Source organism: Triplophysa rosa, linkage group LG16 (assembly GCF_024868665.1).
Source record: "Triplophysa rosa linkage group LG16, Trosa_1v2, whole genome shotgun sequence".
Lineage (NCBI taxonomy): Eukaryota > Metazoa > Chordata > Actinopteri > Cypriniformes > Nemacheilidae > Triplophysa > Triplophysa rosa.
The window spans coordinates 6015364-6036142 of NC_079905.1; the positions used below are offsets into that span (position 1 = coordinate 6015364).

The window sequence follows — 20779 nt, forward strand, 5'->3', positions numbered from 1 at the left end:
ATATTCTGCAGAAATGATTTTACAAACACCAAATGTAGCACTTTATAATAATACATGAATTAATAAAAAGCCAAATAGCCTGCAAAACAACAAGTGCAACACAATCTTATTTTTTATTATCTTTAGTTTAAGTAAAATGCAACGGCACATATAAAATCAACAGTGACCTTGTCCGTGTTCCTTACCCACAACGTATTTTCATTTTGATCATTTATCATCAATTATAACAAAAAGAAAGGACAGCTTTAAAATCACCTACATGAATGAACAGAACAAAATACTTCAAAATATTCCTGAAGTTTAGGAACTGATCTTCTCTCACATTCAGCTCCCCCGCATTGAGACGAGTCTCACACACATCTCAAATCCAGAGCGGCAGAACGCTATTGTGACACTCTGAAACAGCCAAAGTCCCACGAGGATATCAGCTTCCACACAAACAAAAGCCAAGCCGTTTCTGCACCATCTCCACTTCGGCCTCAGCGTCAAAACCTGCACGTTCCCCTTTCTCTCTCGAACTATCCGTGGATAGATTTAATTCATGCAATTAGGCCTTGGTGACCGCTGCAAGCACAGACAGCCTTTTGCAGTTAAACAATGAAAGAAGCATAAAAACACATACCAGATCCAGACAATGCTGACTGAACAGGCCTTATCAGATAGTGATGTCGTGTCGGATAAATTATTATAGAAGCCAGATACAGAAACAACGGTGAACACTAAAAACCTACAAACTGTAGTGCTTCAGAGATCGATATAAAAATAGATGAAAGAGATCAGGGAGTGTGAATCATAGTTTACGCTGCTTCAACATGCCGCACGCCTACATTGTGCAGTTAAAATGATTGCACTTGAATATACAGTAAACTAAAGCGGTCCAATTGGAACAAGCACACGATGTATACCTTGACTTGACTGTATCACGGTATGACACTTTGGATAAAAGGATCTAGCAAATGCGGACATAAATCCCAGTTCACCCAAAAATGAACATTTTTGAACAACGGCGGTACTCAATAACGTATTTGTATGTGATCGTAATAATCGTACTTGTATGTGGGTACCACCATTGTTCGGTTACCAACTTCCTGCAAAACATCTTCTTTTGTGTTCCGCAGAAGAAAGAAAGTCATAAAGGTTGGAAATGACAAGAGGGTGAGTAAATGATGACAGACGTTTGATTTTTGATTGAACTATCCCTCCATTCTTTTGAATCTGGAATGAAATATCACCCAGGCATGTTCTGGACAGGTCTCGTGAGATTGACTCTTATAAGAGATTTACAACAAAAGGGAAATTACAAATATTAGCTCTACAAAGGGTAATCGGTTCCTGCCACAACAGGCCATTTATTATTGAGGTATGTCAACAAAAACACATCACTCTGACATGTGTCTATGTGGATTTTAGCCTTTGATGTTCATAGCAAGCCGTTTTAATAGCGGCTAAATAAAACTCCTAAAGCGAAAGGAAAATGACACAAACTTGTTTGGGGATTCTTGTAATCATAAACAATACAGTGCGGCGGGGATGGTGGAAGACATTAGTAGCCCGTGGGCCTACCACTGATATTTGTATTCAATTGTATGATAAAAGAAATCAGATGACCATCAAATCTGCTTAACCACCCATATAAATCAAGAAGGACAACAGCATAAGCAAAGTATGAGCCAAGCATAGCTGGTGGTCCAATTAATCTATCCTAACTGCGGTCAGCTCTTCTGCTTTTCTCTTTCCTCCTCAATAAAACACGAAATGATTCACAAAGTGATCATGTGCAATAGCATTACCCCAAACAATGAAATCAAATTAAGCAATCACTTTGGTTTAGATCCATATTCTCAAGAAGCAATACCACAAGTGGTCCTTAGAATGTCAGTATCTGACAAACAGCTGGATGCCATAAATACAGATCCTGTCTGCTGTTAGGCTGTTTATGCGCTTCAGGAAAACCAGATGGACATCTAGGGTCTAAATGAATATCTTTGGCGTCTTTGCCTAGCGTAAACCGTGGGAAAAACAGTTTTCAGAGATAATGAAAGCGCTGGGTATCAGCAAACCGCATGCCATATAATGGATGTATTTAAGACTCGTGATATGTTAAGCATACAGTAGTAAATGAGATGTTGCATGAGATGTTCAAGAATGTTCTTCAGGGGCCATGTTACAAACACATCTAATCTCAAGTCCCAAATAAACATCTAACACGTTCTTAATGGGGTTCAAATCACCATGGTTACTAAACAGATAAGACATGATTTTGTATCGTCTTTGTATAGGATTCTTTAGAACGTTTTTGTATTACATAATTATAATGCACGAGATATTCTGTATCACAAGTATGTTACATAGACGTAGCAAAGGCCAATGTGAAAGTATCTATAATGATAAAACACGAACATTATGTTATGTTCTATGAATGTAGACTAACTACACGTTCATGGCAAAGAACCAACATGACATAACATCTCACATAAATATTTCACGTTATATTGACAACCCACATGGCCCGAGGACTCTTGTATCCTCTCGTGTCCCATCACAGTCGTGATCAGCTGTAATTTGACACTGACAGCTCGCGCTGCTGAATGTACACTGCGGCTAGCCTGTTAGCACTCAACCCCGGAACAGCGCCGTAAACAAAGCTAATATCACAGTATACATGGTAATAGCAACTCACACGAGAGCCTTGTGCTATAACGCGGCTTTTAGAATCTATATCCAACCGTCTACGCACCTGGCAGGTCTGCCAGCATTATAATACGCTGGTTTTCTCGAGTTCTTCCGTACGGGATTCAGAGGTATGCCGTCCGCCATCTTTGCGTCAACAACGTAGGTGGTGTCGTCACTTCCCTCATTTAAATCTCTAAATACTTCATTTCATTGATAGGCTATGCTTGAGGAGTTGTTGTACGTTAGGACATACCATTGTTACTTTAACAAAGTAACTTTGTACTTTATTGTACTTTATTTTGTACTTTATTTTAGAGGAACAAGTTTTATCTTTTAATTACAACAATTATTACATATTATATAATAAAAACACAGTTTGATTCAAGGTCACATTAAACAAACACACGCACACGCACGCACACGCACGCACGCGCGCGCACACACACACACACACACACACACACACACACACACACACGTAATATACATTTATTTACAATGTAAATAAATTAAACAAAATATATGGTAATTTTTACTATAAGATCATGATTAATATGTAAAAGGGACACACACACACACACACACAGAAAGAGAGAGAGAGAGAGAGAGAGAGAGAGAGAGAGAGAGAGAGAGAGAGAGAGAGAGAGAGAGGGAAAGAGAGACTTTCTCCATATACTCATAATAAATTAAAACAAACAAAATATTTAGTCTGAGATTTTTTTTATTGAGGGAGGTGGCAATATTGCATCTTAGAAATAAATCCAGTTCAGTCAGTATATGTTTGAGAGCCCACCTCAGTCGCTCCATGTAAAAATACTGATGTGCAGACAGAAATGGAGTACATTTTAAATCCTCTTATAATGTATCTGAGTAAAAAAATAGTGTCTCCTATTCATGCAGAAGACACATCAAACACCCCATCCCTTTTTCATCCTTACCTATCTTATGAAAAACTGCTCCTTTGATTTTTTTCTGTTTTTTCCCAACACTAACTGATATCTAAACAATATATTTTATAAACAAAAAAACACTATAAAAAGAAAAACACTAAAATGACCTGCTACATGAGAGATCTAAAACATGACACTCCCAGTATAAGACATAAGCTACCATTAAAGACAAGTCCTTTTAACTTTTTTCTTTCCTTTGTCCCATAACGTTTCTGGAAACATTTATTTATTTGTAAAACACGCTTACAAAAATCAAAATTGAGAAATAGAATTGTCCCGCATTACAAGGGCTTTCAAAGATAACTATACAACTGAAGTTCAAAAGCGTTTTTAATGTGAGATCTTTATTAAGACATACTTCAGAGTTTGGCCCGCTAATTAGGTTTGCATGTAAAGGTAAACAAAGCAGGAAATAAAACATACAACACATAATCTGCATTATTAATATAATAACATAGGCTGTTTAAGATGGAACACATCATTGTTGATTGCAGCTAAAATGAAACTAGCTTTCATAGTGGTGTTCTTAATTTACAAAAAAAGAAATGGTTTGCATCCAATGCATAGCAGCAAAGCAGTGGGATGTCAAAGAATAATACATCTCTTTTCAAAGACACTGCAATGTCTCTTTTTTCTTTCTGGGGATTAGTTACATAATTATAACTGTAGCAATATTAAGACCACAGTGTGGAAATCAAAACTTTCTTTAATATACGCGAACATGTTCCCTTTCCCATAAATGGGACGATATTTAACAGCAAAATCAGAGGACAAGAAAATAAAATACATATTTACAACATAAAATAATTTTATCTCATCAAAATGCCCTTGAATCAAGTGTAAGGTTTCAGTCAGTGAGCATAATTGTAAAACTAACCGCGGCCTTTGTTAAAACAAAGAAATAAAAACCAAGTGCCACTACAAGATAAGATAAACTGAGTACTTTCCCACACAAATAAAGCATATTCTAAAGACATTATTTAAAAAAATCAAGACACCTTTAATATCAACCTTAAGTAAGGAGAAAGAATGTCACCTTTACTTTCAATTGTTTCCAATGTCTTTCTTGTCATTGATCATCATGGAAAAGTGTTGTCCAGTTCCCCTATCTATGCCTGTTTTTTCAAGAGCCGTGATTGGTGGGCTGTTTCCAGTACTAGCTTTATCCGTGGCTACGTTAATGGCAGGAAGCTGAGGAACTCCTCCATTCTGAATGACGGATATTTCATTGTTCCTCATTGCTAAGCCATTAGATATAGCTGCTGCATATCGGCTCCAGAAGTTTTGGTCCACGTTCATGGCCCTAGCCGCTAAATCCTTTTGAAATGCTTCACTGAATTTCAGGGCATCACTTCCCAGCAGGGCGATTGGGTTTTCCACAGACAAACGTCTACCTCTACGGGCAGGGGTGTTATTCCACATGTGGGTGCCCATGTGCACCTGTATATAAACAGAGAGACAATTTTTCAAAATTGTTGTTTTTATTAGTAAGTATTTGCACTAGTCGTGTGATTATGTATTATAAACATACAGTAAAGAAAAAATGGCCAATGTTATGAAGACCACCATGTGCATATGTAAATTCTTCATGATAGAAAAAAATCATTCTATTAAAAAAACAATATATGATTTTATACCATTTTAAATCACCTGAATATATATTAATTTTAAATAAAGAATTACACCTAATTTAATTTATTAAAGCCGTTCATTTCATCCCTAGCGTCGGTAACGATCACATACCTTCAGATTACCCTTTGTAGTGAAGGCTCGACCGCAGACAGAGCAGCCGAAGGGTTTCTCGCCTGTGTGTGTGCGCTCGTGGATCTGCAAGGCGCTAGCAGAGGAGAAGTTTTTCCCACATGCGTTGCAGTTGTGTTGCTTAGGGGTCCGTCGAGGAGCGGGTGGTCCAGTAAGCGAGGTGACGCCTGGTATCATCACCTCAGAGCGAGCGGTGGGAGACGGAAGGCTAAATGCAGGAAAAAGCCCCTCTTTTAGCATGTACGGCTTACTGTAGACAGACATCTCCATTTTAACTAGAGCATTTTTAGTATTCTGTTCGGTGGTCCTTTGAAGATTTTCTGAGAATAAAAATGATAAAGCAGCTTTTTTATAATCATGATATAAAATATCACATAAGGAAATACCATGATTCAATATGTTAAGTATTTACAATTACAAACTGGTTGGTTTACTGGTATCGTATAACAGTTTTTTCTTACCGAGTTCCTTACTGAAACTTTGCACGTTGAAAGGATTTTCTTTCTTGACTGTAGAATTAATGGACTGGATTCCTGTTTGATTAAGACTCATCCCATTGACTAAATTTGTTGCGGGACAATCCAACATTTCAGATTTGACTCTAGCACTTCCCTCTTGAATTTTCGTGGAGAGGTTCAGAGAGAAGGAGTCCTCATGTGTGCCTTCGGGTTGACTGTTCGTGGGATAGGGCGGAATGTGAACAGAACTTGACGGTGGCATTAAACTAGTCACCATGTTGTGGTTCTCCATCTCGCCCGTGCCGGTGCGGCCAAGAATATGATGATTGTTATCCATAGGTCCACACCTGACCGTCTTTGTCCCATTCGATGGGCTGAGACAGATAGATGAGTCACCCTCTGCTTTTTTAGCTTCCGGTGAAAAGGTTGGGAGCGATGGAATGGGTGGTAGGCTTTCTGAAAAAGAGCTCAGAGTGTTTTCACTGTTTTCTACAACATCGCCTTCATCCTCAAATGAAATATCATCAAGGCAGTCATCATCATAAGTACTCATGCTGTCAAAGCTCTCCATATCGGTATCTTTCTCATAGATGGTTTCTGTAAGCGGAGTGTTTGGAATCTGCCCGCCCATGTGCATACGAATGTGCTGCTGCAACACGACGGCATTAGTGAACTTTTTCTGACAGATCGGGCACGAGTGCTGAATCCGAAGGGGAGGCTTTGCGCGGTGCACGCCAACGTGAGTCTTCAAGTTACCCTTTGTGGTAAAAGCACGGCCACAAACTTTACATTTAAACGGCCTCTCACCTGTATGAATGCGGTAGTGCATCTTCAGCGCGCTCTGACAGCTTAGCACGCGGTGGCAGATCACACACTGATTGGGCTCCGTCATCTTCCTGTCAATGTTTTCCACGAGCTGCTGGAGCTTTGATGTCTCGGATGTTTGCATAGAGTCTTCGAGACCGCCGAATGGGAACTTGGCTTTAAACTGATCTGAGATTAGTGGGGGAGATGAGGATTTATTAACCGCTGAAGGAACATCAGTGGACTCGGGGGCATTGCTCTTAAAAGGTGTTGCTGTTGGCATGGACTGTGGATGCAGGCTGTGGTTTGAAGAGCTGAGGTTGTTACCGTTCCTAGTCACATTATTATTTGGTGGCAAGTGCACCTCCTCTGTGGTCTGCGTGATCTCTCCTTCTCTGTTTGACTTCGGAGAGGATGTTGTGGTGGACATATCCGTCTCGGTCCCAGTGGGATTGGGCGACGAAGGTGCTAGTTCACCTCTGGCTGGCGAGGGCCTGTGTGGCGATCTTTCAGAGGGCGTACTTGAAAAGGAATCACTTAAGCTTTCAATAATCGGTACCGTAGGTGGCAATTGCAGACCCATCGCCGACGGCACTGTTGGTAGAACAGGTTTGCTGTCTAACCAAGTAGGTCCTGCTTTTTCTGGAGGAAAAGACATTCCATATGGTATCCCAGAACTGGTAGGGATATTGTCCAGATATTCAGGGACTGGGTACGGATTCATCTGAACGTGAGGGTATTTCTCCTTGTGCCTTTGGAAGTGGACTTTGAGGTTTCCCTTGGTGGAGAAACGATTGCCACAAATGTTGCATTTGAAGGGCCTTTCACCCGTGTGTGAGCGCAGGTGGATCTGCAGCGCGCTATCGCTGCCGAACACCTTGGCGCAGAACCTGCATTTGTGCTTAAAGAACGGGTCTTCTGAAGTGGGCTTGCTGTCAAAAATGGATATTCCTGGGAGTTTGCCCTTGCGCTTCATCATTGCAGCGAGTGGGTCTAAAGCACTGGCGGTGGCTGCTATGCTGGCCAGTGGATTGGGAAAGATGACTCCGTTGGGAGGGCTTTGAGGTAGTAATGGTAGGTTGGCCGAAGGGCTAAGGAGGCTACTCTGGCAAGCTGATAGTGGGTTGGGAGTGCTTATGGACTGGGTGTTACTAACATTAGAGATTGATCCACTGCAGGTTGGCAAGAGTGGGGAAGACCCGGTGTAGCTGAAGAGATGAGGGCTTGAACTTGGTAAGGAAGCACTGTCCATTGCTCTAGCGTTGGCCTGTCCACTGTTCGGTCGGGAGGAGAGTAACGCTGGCCTTCCGAGCATAGAAGCCTGGGATACCGAGGCCTGCCCGTTCACTGTAGAGGGCATGACCCCAGATAATGGAAGTACGGGGGGCGGAGCAATGCCCTGGAAATTGTAAGTGTTAGAGTCAGAGGGCAGGCTTTTCGAGGCAGGATTAAGTGCAGCTTGCGTAGGATGCCTATTCATTACAGCAACCTGACTGCGGATCTGCTCGATGAGCTGTAATTGCTGAACCTGCTGTTGCTGAAGAGCCATCAACTGCTCCAGAATCATGGGTATGGCAGTCGAGTTCAGCTTGCCCGCGGGTCCCGCACAGTGAATGCTCTGGGAAAACTGTGCAACGGCCACTCTGGTGCTATGAAGAATCTCCAGCGTCACGTTAGTGCTAGGTATGTCATAGTGATTGGTCGTAGAAGGTCCAGGCGAAGAGGTGTTGTTTTCATTGTCAAGCGTTAGAGGGCTAAGGTGTGACGATTCATGCCCGGCCATGCTAATATCCATGTCTTCATCCACGTCAATGACTTGGGTTTCCTCAGGCAAGCTCTCGTCGACTTTCTCAGCCAGATCAGAGTTGTGCTCGCTGGCCTCCATTTCAGCTGAGTCACTGCGAGTGCTTAAGAAGGACTCTGTGGGCGATCCTCGGGACAGCAGCTTCTCTTCGTTCTCTTTTACTATCAGCACGGGAGGGTCCTCTGTGCACTTCTGCTGGTGCTCCTGCATGTCAGACCACTTGAAGAATTCAGCGCAGCACTTCTCGCACACGTGCGTCTCCTCGCCCCCGCTGTGGCTTTCAGTGCTGCTGTCCTCCTCATCGCCTCCCATCAAGAAAAGTGCTAGAGATAAAGACAGAGAGAAAAACGTGTGAATAGAAATTCCAGAGATGATAGATTTTTCACAGCTATTCTCGGAGGAGTGAACAATATAGATAAACTAAATCAATTGTACTACTTTACCAATTACTGAATGCCTGCCTCTTTGTGCTCATGCTCCAAAGACTCGGATGATAATTTTCTTTGCACAATCCATCAAATTATGCGACCTATCTATTGAATATACGGAAACTTAATGAAATTCTATATGGGATATTGATTTCCAATGTTTTTATACAATTCACAGCTGCACTGTCAGTTGAGGGCAAATTGAGCCTTTGATTGACTAATCTGAACTCTCCATTGCTATCAAACACTCCTATTTCCTGAAGAACTAATTCCTCTCCACTTGACATTGTTGCTGAGTGAAACAGGCAACTTAAATTCAGGACAAAGCATTTAAAACCTTGACTAAACCGTTGCAGTCTTAAAAATGAAAACATAACTGCAAACCTTTTCAAACTGGATTATTTCGCCCATGTAAAAAATATACAGTATTTTGGGTATTTAAAAAATACTGTGTAGAAATATTATTGTGTGAAAAATATATATTATACAAGAACATTATAAATTAAATAAAGCATTAGAAATTACAATGCAAGATCATAGAAGTTAAAACATTTGATACATGTTATGCAATAAATGAGCATCATTTAAAGATTTTCATTCTGATACTTGCATTTGCACATCCAAAAATACAACATAGTAACATCGAGTTCAACTGAGTCTTAAATACCTCTACAGGTTGTTGGCTTTCTGACTCACTGATGAACGATTGAAGGAAGAGGTTTGCGCAATCAATCTATTTGCCAGAAAATTCCAGAGAAAAATGTACTCATAAATAATTTAAACTCATAAATAAACGCTGTTAATTTATAAAGTTATATCATAAAACAAGTTTTCTATTATCAGTAAAGCTAAACATGAGAAAAAATGTAAGTCGTTTTTTTGTGTTAAAGTATTTGTGCTCCTTTTTCACTTATTGTTGATTATTATTTTCTTATTGCTTTTTAGATTTTTAGTTTTTAATATTTGTATACGACGCAATGGCGGATTGGTTGTTTCTTGATTTACTTTCTTTGCCCTCGTGCAGCTGTGCATAACTAGTGTAAAAACATTAGACAAGAGGGACACTAAGAAAGAGAGATGGGTAAAGAAAAAGGACACAGAAATATATCTAAAATGATGGTCAAGTGTTATGTTTCTTAATGTTTGTATGGCTCCGTTTAGAGTAGTTACAGTGTGGGTCATTTGCTTGTCTTATTTCTGTAACTATGTGTGTGGTCTGAAATAACTCTAACGTGGAAAGGTGAGACCCTACTGAAAGTGATCAAGTGAGATGAACCAATTATCTTAAAGCCTGTGTTAGAAATCAATTTAAAATGTTCAAATGAGTCTTGGCCTCATCAATATGAAAAATAGAGTTCATTCAATAGTCCAACTGGATTCGCAGAAAAAAATCCTATAGGAAAAATGTTTTGAATGGACAAAAAGAGAGACAAAACTTTGATCATGAGATAAATATGTCAAATTCTTAAATCAGAAAAAAGACAAACTGTGGGGCCCTGCTGCATGAGCCAGCTAGAATGAAAAAACTTGGGAGATTCCTGGGGTGCTCAGCTGGTAACCGTGGTTTTGTTAGCTTTGGGGATTTAGACTCCTAGCTGGATAATTTCGACACAAGACAGACAATGTCTGTAAATAAGTTTTGTACGCACTAAAGAAAAAGAAAGCTAAAATGTTTTATTTTCTAGAACAATCGTTAATGTAGAGGCCTGATGAATGGCATTTAAGGCGAACTACAAGATCAAATACAAAAGTCTGAATGGTTGTCTTGACTTCGACAAAATGCGAATGAAACATCAGCTAGGATTTTGAAATAAGTACTTTGCATATGGGGAAAAAACCCTAGAAATGTATCAGCTAATATGAATCAAGTGTGAATTATTATTGTGTTTTAATGGATATAAATATAACAATAATTTCATTATAACTAACAGAAAACAGTGTGTGTGCTTACTATTTACAAATGGTGTATAGAAAAATGTATGTATACAGTACAGTTCACAATAATAAAAAAATTCATATCCCCAGCTTATGTTTGAGCTTAGTTTGAATTTCTGCACTGTCTCTATTTATTTTGGGGATATCAATTTTGGGAAATTCAAAATACTTCAAAATAAATAGCCCTCCTTCTGATAATTTGTTTGATCAATTCTAAAAATACAAAATATCAGTTTTAATAACTAAAAAACATATTATTTATTTGATTTCTTATTGCTTCACAGAGTTGTTTTACGTTTTTAGTCGACTCTTTTAATTACACTTCTAACAGCTCAGGCCTGCTAACAATGGATTCATCTGATTAAAACCGATCTAAAGGACAATAAACGCCTTTCACTCTCTTGTCTCAGACCAAAACTCTGAATCTATTCTTTTAGGTCGATCTTTGTCTTGCATTAAACACTTTAACACGATTTAAATGAAGATACAAGTTCAAGGCAAACCAAGTGTGAGGATTTTTCATGTGGCCACGTAAATAACCGAATTACCATGAGAAAAGAAATTATTCTGACGCAAACAGACGATTATAGAAGGTTTTGTTTGAGCCATTTTTGGAAAGATTTCCATAGATCATTAAAGTTTATTTCGGCACAAAAGCACAAATTAGATGTAGTGTTTCATTATAGATAGCCTAACTCTATAACTCCAGTCTACAGTTTCTGGTTATAACTATTAATAATTAATGATACATCAAAACCTATAGTCTAAATTGTTTTAAAATATAATGTTAAATTTTTACATTTTTACATTTTCTTTATAAATTACGAAATTAATAAATGTAAGGCCTGTATTTGTACCGTGCCTATATTAAGCGAATTAAACGCGGGCTGGCGTTCATAAATGTACAACTATTTCAAGTAAATTTACCATAAATTGTTATTTAATAGCTCGAAAATACTAGAAACTGCATGATGAAGTATTCGTCTTTTTGGTCTAATGGCACTTAATGGACGTATGCCACGTAATAAACACTTTCTAACTGTCCAAAAGCGCATATTTTATATTTCTTTTTACTAAAAGCATGACCTAACTTCATTCACTTGATTTACAAAATACACCGTGTATTTTCTAATCGAAATGTTTCATAAAACTCCAGTCCCAACTTTGCCCGTAGTTCCCTCTCGTCTTCATGCGAATTCAGCTCACTACGACATATGCTCTCTAAATCAACTTCTTTTAAACAATTTATACTCCAAAAGTACTCTCTCGGTTAAAACTAACATATGCCATGCATCTCGTAGTGTGGCTTCAGCAAAGCTCAAGATGAGCAATAAAGCGATGCTGTATTCCGACAAAGGAAACTTGCATCTAAACACGCATAAATGCTGAAATTGGCAATAGGCATACCGTTATCCGGACCCTTTTCCGACGGCGCTCCCTCTTCGTCCGATCTGAGATGCTGGGGTTTCGCTTGCTTTCTTCGGGACATGTTTCTGCGCTCGCGTCGGCGCTCCGATCTGCAGATGCATCGGACGCAGGCAGTCCCGTACAGTCCCGGGGTCACTGAATAAGAGATATTAGATGTTGTTACCGTTGTGCAGATTGCGCATGTCGGCGTTATAATGATAGAGGGTCATGTATTACGTTGCGCTGCATGAGGGATTGGCCGGGCGCCAGTAGACACTCTCTCTGGATATGGAAATGAGGGATGGACTGAGTAATTAGCCCGTTTCACTTCCTCAGTTTTTTTCCCTTTTGCTCTCTGTTCACGTCCAGCAGAACCACAAACTGGACGCAAACAAGTGCGTCTACAGCGTAAAGTCCGTCCGTAGTTTGAGCAACGTCACCTATGAGTATGAAAACACGGCGTTCTCGTGCAGCACACTTTATTTCTAAACGGCATTCAAAAAGATCAACAGTCCTCCTTCCTATGAGTCTTATTTAATTTTTGTCAATGCTTGCAAAGTTTGCTCTAACAAGCAGATATATCGATCTATTTTTATAAAAACGATTCATGTTTTGCAGCTTTTTATCCATTTGTGAGAAATGCTAGTAGACGACACACCGGTTCCGCTCTGGGTCGGTCGGTTCATTCCGCGCGCACGCTCACGGTGAGGGCGCATCCTCCATCCTCAACCAATCCAAGACTACCGAAGACATAATTTATGCCCGTGCTTTCTAAGGAGTACATACTTCAGAGACCCAGGATGTCCGCTGAAATTTGGCTGCAAACAGAAGCGTAAAAGCCGCTGAAATCCTGGAGACTTGCAGGAGGGCTGATGTGTCTAAGCTTATTGCATAAGGCGACCACTAGGATATCACAGAAACACAGACCCCACAGCAACCTGCTCTCCTTTCTGTTTACTTTTTGCATAACTTTACATAACTCTCTGATTAAATTATATTTAATTTGTGCCTCAAAACTTAAATGTCTGCCATAATATTGAACTGTTCTCATAGGATCAGACATTTGACCAGTATCGCGGGTGTATAGCAGCCAAAAGGCTCTAAATCAGCAATACATCATTTCCATTACAACACAAGTAGAACAATATATAAGCCTATTGATCCGCGTCTCTGTTACTCTTCTGGTGTAGAGAGATAAGCGCAATATAATTTCGTTTGACCTATCTGTACGGCCAAGTGATGGATTGCCAGGGTAACCAAGGGCTTTTATCACAAAACTCTCCCAATGATGTACTATTGATTGTCCTTAACTAGCTTTTCTGGCAAAAATCAAAAGTCCCATCCTCTTCATTATCAATAAAATTACAAAGTGGGGGGAATTGTCAAAATCCAGCCCCAAGGGAACTCTTTAAAACAGCATCCGTTATCCCGGCTTTTCTGTTATCCATTCCATGTGGGATTAGAGGCAGGCTTTTCAAAATGAAACAAAATGATCAGATGAAGACAAAAGCCTTAAAGGATAAAATATTTAAAATTCTGCATATATGAAATTCTAACACTAAGTGTCTGTTTCTACAGGCTTTCTCCATCTGCTTTCGTTACAATACGTTTTGAGTAACAAACTTGCAAAATTAAGTCGCAGAACACAAACCAGATTTGAAATGAACCTAAATTGATCTCTAAACCGAACAAATCTGATCATAAGAGATATCGCTTTTTCTACTCATCTACAACTTCTTCTCATAGTCGCAGATTACAGTTTAAAAACATATTGTGAAAAAAACTATATCTACGTATAGGCTATCAAAAATCTCTCTTTTGTCGTGTAGCAAAACACGGTTTCAATTCGAGCATGGGTTGTATTGTACCAAAAGGAAAAAAGAGTTCTGTCAAGGTCAATGTTTGTTAAGATTTATCATTTTCTTTCCATCAAAACAAAATGATGTTTAGAATCTTTTCATGGTCCGTGGAATTTCTTTGTTTCTTTTAGCCCAAATGCAGCTTTTAACCAAGAACATATCCCACAGCTAAAAAACATCTTTCCCTACTCTAAACATGATGAAGAGGGTTTGACTCAGAGTATAAAGCACATCATCACAGATAGATCAACAAATGAAGTGTCACGACCAAACTACATGAAGAACAAACAAAGCAGAGACGGGGCAGGGAGATGGACAGATGTGAGATAGCACTGTTCTATGTGCCGAGGGCCTCTGGAAATTTCTGATTGGTTTAATTTACCACATCTAACGCGGCTGCTCCTCAAGCCTGCGACTTTTATCTAATGCTGTGAACCTCTATTGATTTCTCTTCTCTATCTTTAATGCAGGATTGGAGCAAAGAGAGCAAAAAAAAGCACTTGCTAAATGGAGGACTACTTTGAGATGGCTGCTATTCTCCGGCTTATTGCCTCCTGTCGGCCATGGTTTCACATGAGGTCCGGGGTGTCAGGTCTGCTTCCACCAATAAAGGCTGTGATTGACAGTAGCGCGAGAGACTTGAGCTGGGAAAGGAAACTGAATCTCAATGTATGAGGGGTGAGTCAGGGTCTATTGTGAGGCCAGCTGGACCTGATACCACTAAGTGAAATAAACGGTTTTTGGCCGTGAGATGCGGGTCCCTTGGCGGTACCGTGGTGCAGTCGTCGTATCAGGTTGTCTGAAACGTAGCGTTAAACACTGTACAACAAGGAATGACATTTATTCGGAATATGGGACATGTTCATAAAAACAGAATTTAAAAATGACACAAAAACACATTTATAAAAACTTACATTGAGAGAATTATTCAAAGCTCAAAGCATTATGTTGCTTGAACTTCTATTTCCTCCTGTAAATAATATTGTCATTTTTTGTCAATAGTGGCTGTAGTGTTTATGCAACTGTCTTTATAAACACAACAGAGCAGTATGAAAATCTGCATTTCCGCAGCTTTTCGCAATGAATCTTGATATGCAATTATATGCAGAGATTTCACTAACATACTTAAGGTCATTTACAAACACTTTTCTCAATGCATACACAAAGTTTTTTTTTGCTCTGTAAACAACCGTGCAAAGGAGATGTTTCAGTTCTGTTAACACGGGTCGTCATGACAACAGACTATTTTTATGAAAGACAGCAAATTTTAGGCACAAACAGGATATTATGTATTGGATGTTCTCGGGGGAATAACGAGCAAAAACAAGAGTGACGCCAGTAAGAACAGTAGTTAATTACTGCCTGCGAGTGTGTGCAGTCTAACATGAAGAGTGAAGACTTTAGACGCAAAGTAATTCACTTACATTTATGACCTGAAAAAGAACAGACCCCGCTATTTGCATTCATTGGCGTGCTATAGAGGAAAAGCATATAACAAATGAGTTTAATCTCCATCAGATTCTCTGAAGCACGGTCTGACATATATGTCATGTTATCCAGTGGAATGTCAGAAGTTAAATCATATTGCTTCATTCACAAGAGTACCTTAAACAGTATGTGTAATATTTATACCTTACTCTAGATCACAATATAATGCTTAAATAATGCTTGATACATTGACATTCTTAGGTGTGCAAGTTATGAAATGAAACGGCGTAAATGATATACACTTAGATCTATTAGTCCTATTAGAATCAATAATGCAATTAGTGTTATACTCCCAAAATATTTCTTAACTTTTATTAAAGGGATATTTCATGAAAGATCATTCATCGTTTACACACCTGAGTGACATTTTTGTTCTGCAGAACACAAAACAAGATATTTTGAAGAACGTTGGTAACCAAAAAACACTGACCTCCATTGACTTCCATTGTATGGGCACAAAACAACCAAGACATTTCTCATAATATCTTCTTCTGTGTTCCACAGAAGAAAGAGTCACATACGAGTTTTAAATGGCATGTGGGTGAATACATGATGGCAGAATTATAATTTCTGAGTGAACTATCCCTTTAACAGCACAGCACAGCACAGCACAGCACAGCACATCACATCACATCACATCACATATTGTATTTGTGCCTTTTAAACTAAACATGTACTTTGTAGCACTGCAAATATTTTTTAGAATCAATTGCTTTCATTTTTCTAATTTTCTTCATTTTCTTAATGCTTGGACTTGGTAATTCTTGTAAAAAAAAAGCACCATGACAACACATGCTATCTGCAAGTCAAACCTCACTGACAGCTCAATAAAGCAGCATATGGTTGGACATCTAACCTTCCATGTCCAGAATTACTCTCTCAGTTGGAGGCTGGGGACAAGATAACGATTAGGACACTGTTCCCTGATCATGCTGAGAGAAACGCAAAAGCAGGTTAGCATGATCATCCGTCATCTAGAGACTCTGAGAGAAACAAATAAAGAGAAACAAATAAAAGATTCCTCTGATCACCTGGGCAAACCAAAGGTGCGCTTTTTAAAAAGTAGAAGAATTACTAACACCATCTCTTGCACGCCACTGCCCTTAGATCACGCATGCTTGTGACATTTACAGTTGGAGCGATTGTAAAGCGCTGTCAGATGTAAACAGCCGGTGACTAGCGGATGAGTGTGTGTCTAGTTTATGACTCACCTCTTATGTGAGTCTCCAAGCATTCTGCTGTAAAACCACAAACAAAAGTTCAGTAAACCAGGAAGCCCTCACTCCGACAACAGAAGCAAAAAGACAAAGTCTAACTTAATAATCACGACGACCAGGACAACAGTTGTGTGTCTTAAGAAAAAAAATTCTGATTGCTGTAATGGGATGTAAATGAAACAACTATCCTGTTACAAATGTCATTTGGTGCACATGTGGTCTCACAAAAACATTGATTTTCATGATAATTACAAACAATGTGACAGTTTGTTAATGCTTTGATTTATGCTCTACTGTATGTTTGTAAACAAGTGCTCGTGTCCAAAACAGGCACTCACCAAAGACGCAAGACAGTCATCAATTTAAAAATATTTATATTAAATTCAATTTATAACAGAAATATGTGTATGAGAAATATATCGTGTTTTATAAACATAAGAAAAACACATACAGTATCTTTTTTCTAACTATTAAATTACACTCATTACTTTAAAAAACTAAAATGGAAAGATTTGAAATACTTCGTAAATCTGAAAAAAAACAGCTTTTCCTTATAAAATCAAATCAACATAAAATACACAGGTAGCTGTAAATAATGCCAAATATCGTATAAAAACTCTACACTACACACACAGCTATATATTTGATATAATTGCCTGTTTTCCCCTAACAATTTAAATACAAGCATCCTTTTGTTGCATCAAACCCTTATTTCTAACTCTGCTTCATATGTATTTGTTTATTCATAAACAATAAACAAACACAAAAAACTGGCACCGCAATGTCTCCATAAGCATCTGTACACTGAAATAAAAGTAAAAAACATGTCTTTGCTCCGTTTTTACGTGAGCATTAACCGAGGAGTGGGCTCCATCTGTGTAAACTCTCCGCAATGGTGACTTCCTCTCCATGTCTCAGACAGAAGCTGGAGGCAAACCACAGAGAAGTCACCATACATGATCCAGAAAGAGAACCTGACGTTACCTTATTATGGTCTATAAGATGCTTTCCCCTCGGAACACTTTAATGAACGGCTGAGTTTAATGAGTTACATATATCTCACTGTGATCTGACGGACTTTATGGTCTCAAGGTGTTGTTTAAAAGTGATAAGCGGCTTAAAATCAGCTGTGGTTATGGGTCACGGGGGGCACCCACTTCCTGTTTTGCCACGTTAAAAACATTTCTGTCATCCCTGAGCACCCTTATGTGTGTAAACAGAGATACGTTATTTTGTGAATGTGTAACTTAGAATTTAGTTAGAATTGATCAAATTTCATCAAAAGTTCAGTTTAATTTGTGTAGTATTTTCACAATGCACATTGATTCAAAGTAGCTTTACAAAAAAAAGTTCAAATTTTATTATTGAACAATTTACATCTGACTCATTCTAACTAACTTGAGTATGAGGTGTCATCTGACTGAAATCTTCCACTAAGCCATTAAGAGGACATAAAAAGTTCTGTTTCTTTAAAAATCTTTTAATTAAGAGAATTAAAATTACAATTGATTACACTTTATTGTTATTAGACCCCCACACTGTAAAACTTTGCTGTAATTTCGCAGCAGGTTTGCCGGTAACTTACTGTAGATTTAATTTACAATTTTGTTTTAAGCATAAACTCACCTAGTTTATATATTTTTCTTTCATAAAACAAGACTAAATATCTTAGGTCACTATTCTTCTTATGAAAATGTATCATAATTTAAGATTTTTATAAATATTTTTTCTAGAAAACAAGACAACAATGCTAAAGAAGAATGTCATTTTTTTGCAGTGTTGGTGTGCAAATGCCAGTCTCTACTTGTTCATTTTGAATCTCAAAAGCCAAAGTGTTTTAATTTTGCTTAAAGTAATTGAAAACAGTACTAATAGGAAATTAGTATTAAGTAGTAATTAAATCTACAGTATGTTACTGGCAAACCTGCTGCAAAACTACAGTTTTACAGTGCAACTAAATCATAATATATATAATGTATATATACTGTATATATATATATATATAGATAGATAGATAGATAGATAGATAGATAGATAGATAGATAGATAGATAGATAGATAGATAGATGATAGATAGATAGATAGTGTAACTTTTAGTTACACTGCTCGGAAACCTGCGAACATGAGGGGAACTAACTTCATGCATCCACTAAAAATGAAATTTGTGCCAGTTTGATACATGCGACTGCAAAAATAGCCAAGAAAAGTGAAGTTAGTTCTGAGACGTCTAGTATCATTTCTGTGTAGAAAAAAAATTCATGCCTGTTTAAAATGTGGGGTTGTTGTAGGTCAATCATTTTAACCAGGGCCCAGTTGCATTAACTTTGCCACTAAGTTAAGACTGCCTCTTAACAAGTAGTTTCACTGACTAGCAATTAGTTAGGACTAATCCAAAAAAAAGATGACTAACTTCTAAGACTAGTCTAAGCAGTTTATGCAAATGGCCCCATGTCTAAAACAATTCTATTGTAGCTAGTTGACTAATAAAATACAACTTATTTCGTTCTCTTCAAAAGTACAAAGAACATCAATCGACTGCAGTTACATGCACTGCCGTACCATAATTATTCGTTTAAATAGGTGAATAAGCAGCCAGACGGTTTAAAGTACGTAGACACAGTCAGTCAACAGTGTAGTGTTTGGAGACTGTCTGGTCTTGCACTGAACTATGGTGAAGTCCAGTCATATCAACTAATTCTCATGGCACAGAGAAGACACACATCTCACTGCACCGTTAACACAGAACAAGCCCACCGTCATTCACTGTTATTATCCCAAAGGAGTGAAAAACATAAAGTCCCATATGTAAGGCACGGTCAGGGAACTTAAACAAACAAACAGAAGCAGGCAGTAGTATACAGATGACAGGCCCTAATCCTTACATGAGAGAACGTTCTTAAAATAGCACCGCATATAACTGAAGGCTACTACTTTGGTAACCTGAAATTTCTGGTTAGGGATCGACTTCCTCTCCTCACATCCTTATGTGACTCATTAAGAAAGTGGAGAGAATGACTGATTCGAGATTAGATCTGAAAGCAGCAGCACTTACAAGTTTCAGGAGCAAATGTCAGCATGGTGAATGAGGACAGTGAAGTTTGACGCGATACGCTTTACAGATGTTTTTATGAGGCAGTCCTTCTTCAAACGCTCTTGTTCTTTCTTTCTTTCCCTCTCTCACTCTTAAGAAAATCTGCGCTACATGTCTTTATTCCTGGGAGCAGTTCTTTAATCGTTGCCTTGGCTTTGACTTCCTAACGGTTGTAAACAAATGCAATTTTGCATTTCCTGTAGTCTAGACACAACAAAAGAAGTGTTGGCAAGCCCAGATACAACACATGCTGTTCGCATAGCAGCGGACGGATTCCAGCAAACTTTTGAGGAAGAAAGGGTGTGAATGTGGCATTTTAGAAATGAAATATCAGACAGGTCTTTAAAAAAATGTGTTGACAGTTTTATATTCCAAAGGTTTTTATTTTTCAAAAAGCGGATGGTAATGTTAATAATTCACCTATTGTTGAAAGATGCGCTTTGATTATTTTAAAATTAAAACATTGCACAAATTTAGATTTTTCTAGGATCTCTATGCAAAGTTTTATGGTAGATGCTTCAATATGGTTTATTTAAAAACTTCTACAGAACCGCAAAGCAAAAATGATGTTCACCCTTTTATCTGCTCAACCCCCCCCCTCACAAAAAACCAAGCCTCTCGGGAGAAAAATATAACCCTGGGAAAAGCTTAAGCTAATATCGACCATCAAACAAGTATTTTTTGTCTGTGTTCACCCCGGACAGAAAATCTACAAAAACATCTCAGGGTTGTAGGACAAAGGCATGCTCCGGCCATACATCTGTGAGTTTTGAAACAAAGCTTTGTTTGTAAGCTTCAGTCACTTGTGCTCATGAAAGCAGACACTTACTTGAAAAACTTCTCCTTTTTTTCCAGGGAAACACTCTAAACCAACATCCTGGTATAAATTTGCAAAACGCAATAC

General features: G+C 38.5%; 2 protein-coding genes across 6 annotated transcripts in view; both read right to left on the bottom strand.

Annotated features, from left to right (window-relative positions):
- atp9b (ATPase phospholipid transporting 9B) overlaps window positions 1-2832 on the bottom strand; it is a 39431-nt gene extending 36599 nt beyond the window's left edge. For 2 of the 3 annotated variants that reach the window (XM_057355001.1, XM_057355000.1), the window contains exon 1: window positions 2738-2832. In XM_057355001.1, the coding sequence (XP_057210984.1) occupies window positions 2738-2817 (80 nt within the window). In that variant the 5' untranslated portion in view covers window positions 2818-2832. Of the gene's footprint in view, window positions 1-2680 lie in introns of all 3 variants that reach the window. The other variant, XM_057355002.1, reaches the window with a different exon arrangement.
- Window positions 2833-3386: 554 nt separating this feature from the next.
- Window positions 3387-19890, bottom strand: sall3b (spalt-like transcription factor 3b). Of its 3 annotated transcripts, XM_057355572.1 has the most exons (6): window positions 19837-19890; window positions 12221-12376; window positions 6650-8773; window positions 5846-6298; window positions 5367-5704; window positions 3387-5063 (listed from the first exon to the last, which is right to left on the bottom strand). In XM_057355572.1, exons 1-6 carry the CDS (start codon window positions 19859-19861, stop codon window positions 4668-4670), a joined length of 3492 nt encoding a protein of 1163 aa, XP_057211555.1. In that variant the 5' UTR covers window positions 19862-19890; the 3' UTR covers window positions 3387-4667. The 3 variants fall into 3 exon arrangements, with proteins under 3 accessions (XP_057211555.1, XP_057211553.1, XP_057211554.1); XM_057355570.1 differs by having other exon boundaries at window positions 5846-8773; XM_057355571.1 differs by lacking the exon at window positions 19837-19890 and adding an exon at window positions 12458-13218 and having other exon boundaries at window positions 5846-8773.
- Between the last annotated feature and the right edge of the window lie 889 nt (window positions 19891-20779).

Bases quoted from the DNA above. Each gene is read 5' to 3' on its own strand.
- sall3b (XM_057355570.1), bottom strand. From the start codon at position 19,861: ATGCTGACATTTGCTCCTGAAACTT. The intron at 12,377-19,836 runs GTAAGTGCTGCT...TCTCTTATTCAG, and splicing joins GACATTTGCTCCTGAAACTT to TGACCCCGGGACTGTACGGG. The intron at 8,774-12,220 runs GTATGCCTATTG...CTTTATCTCTAG, and splicing joins GGAAAAGGGTCCGGATAACG to CACTTTTCTTGATGGGAGGC.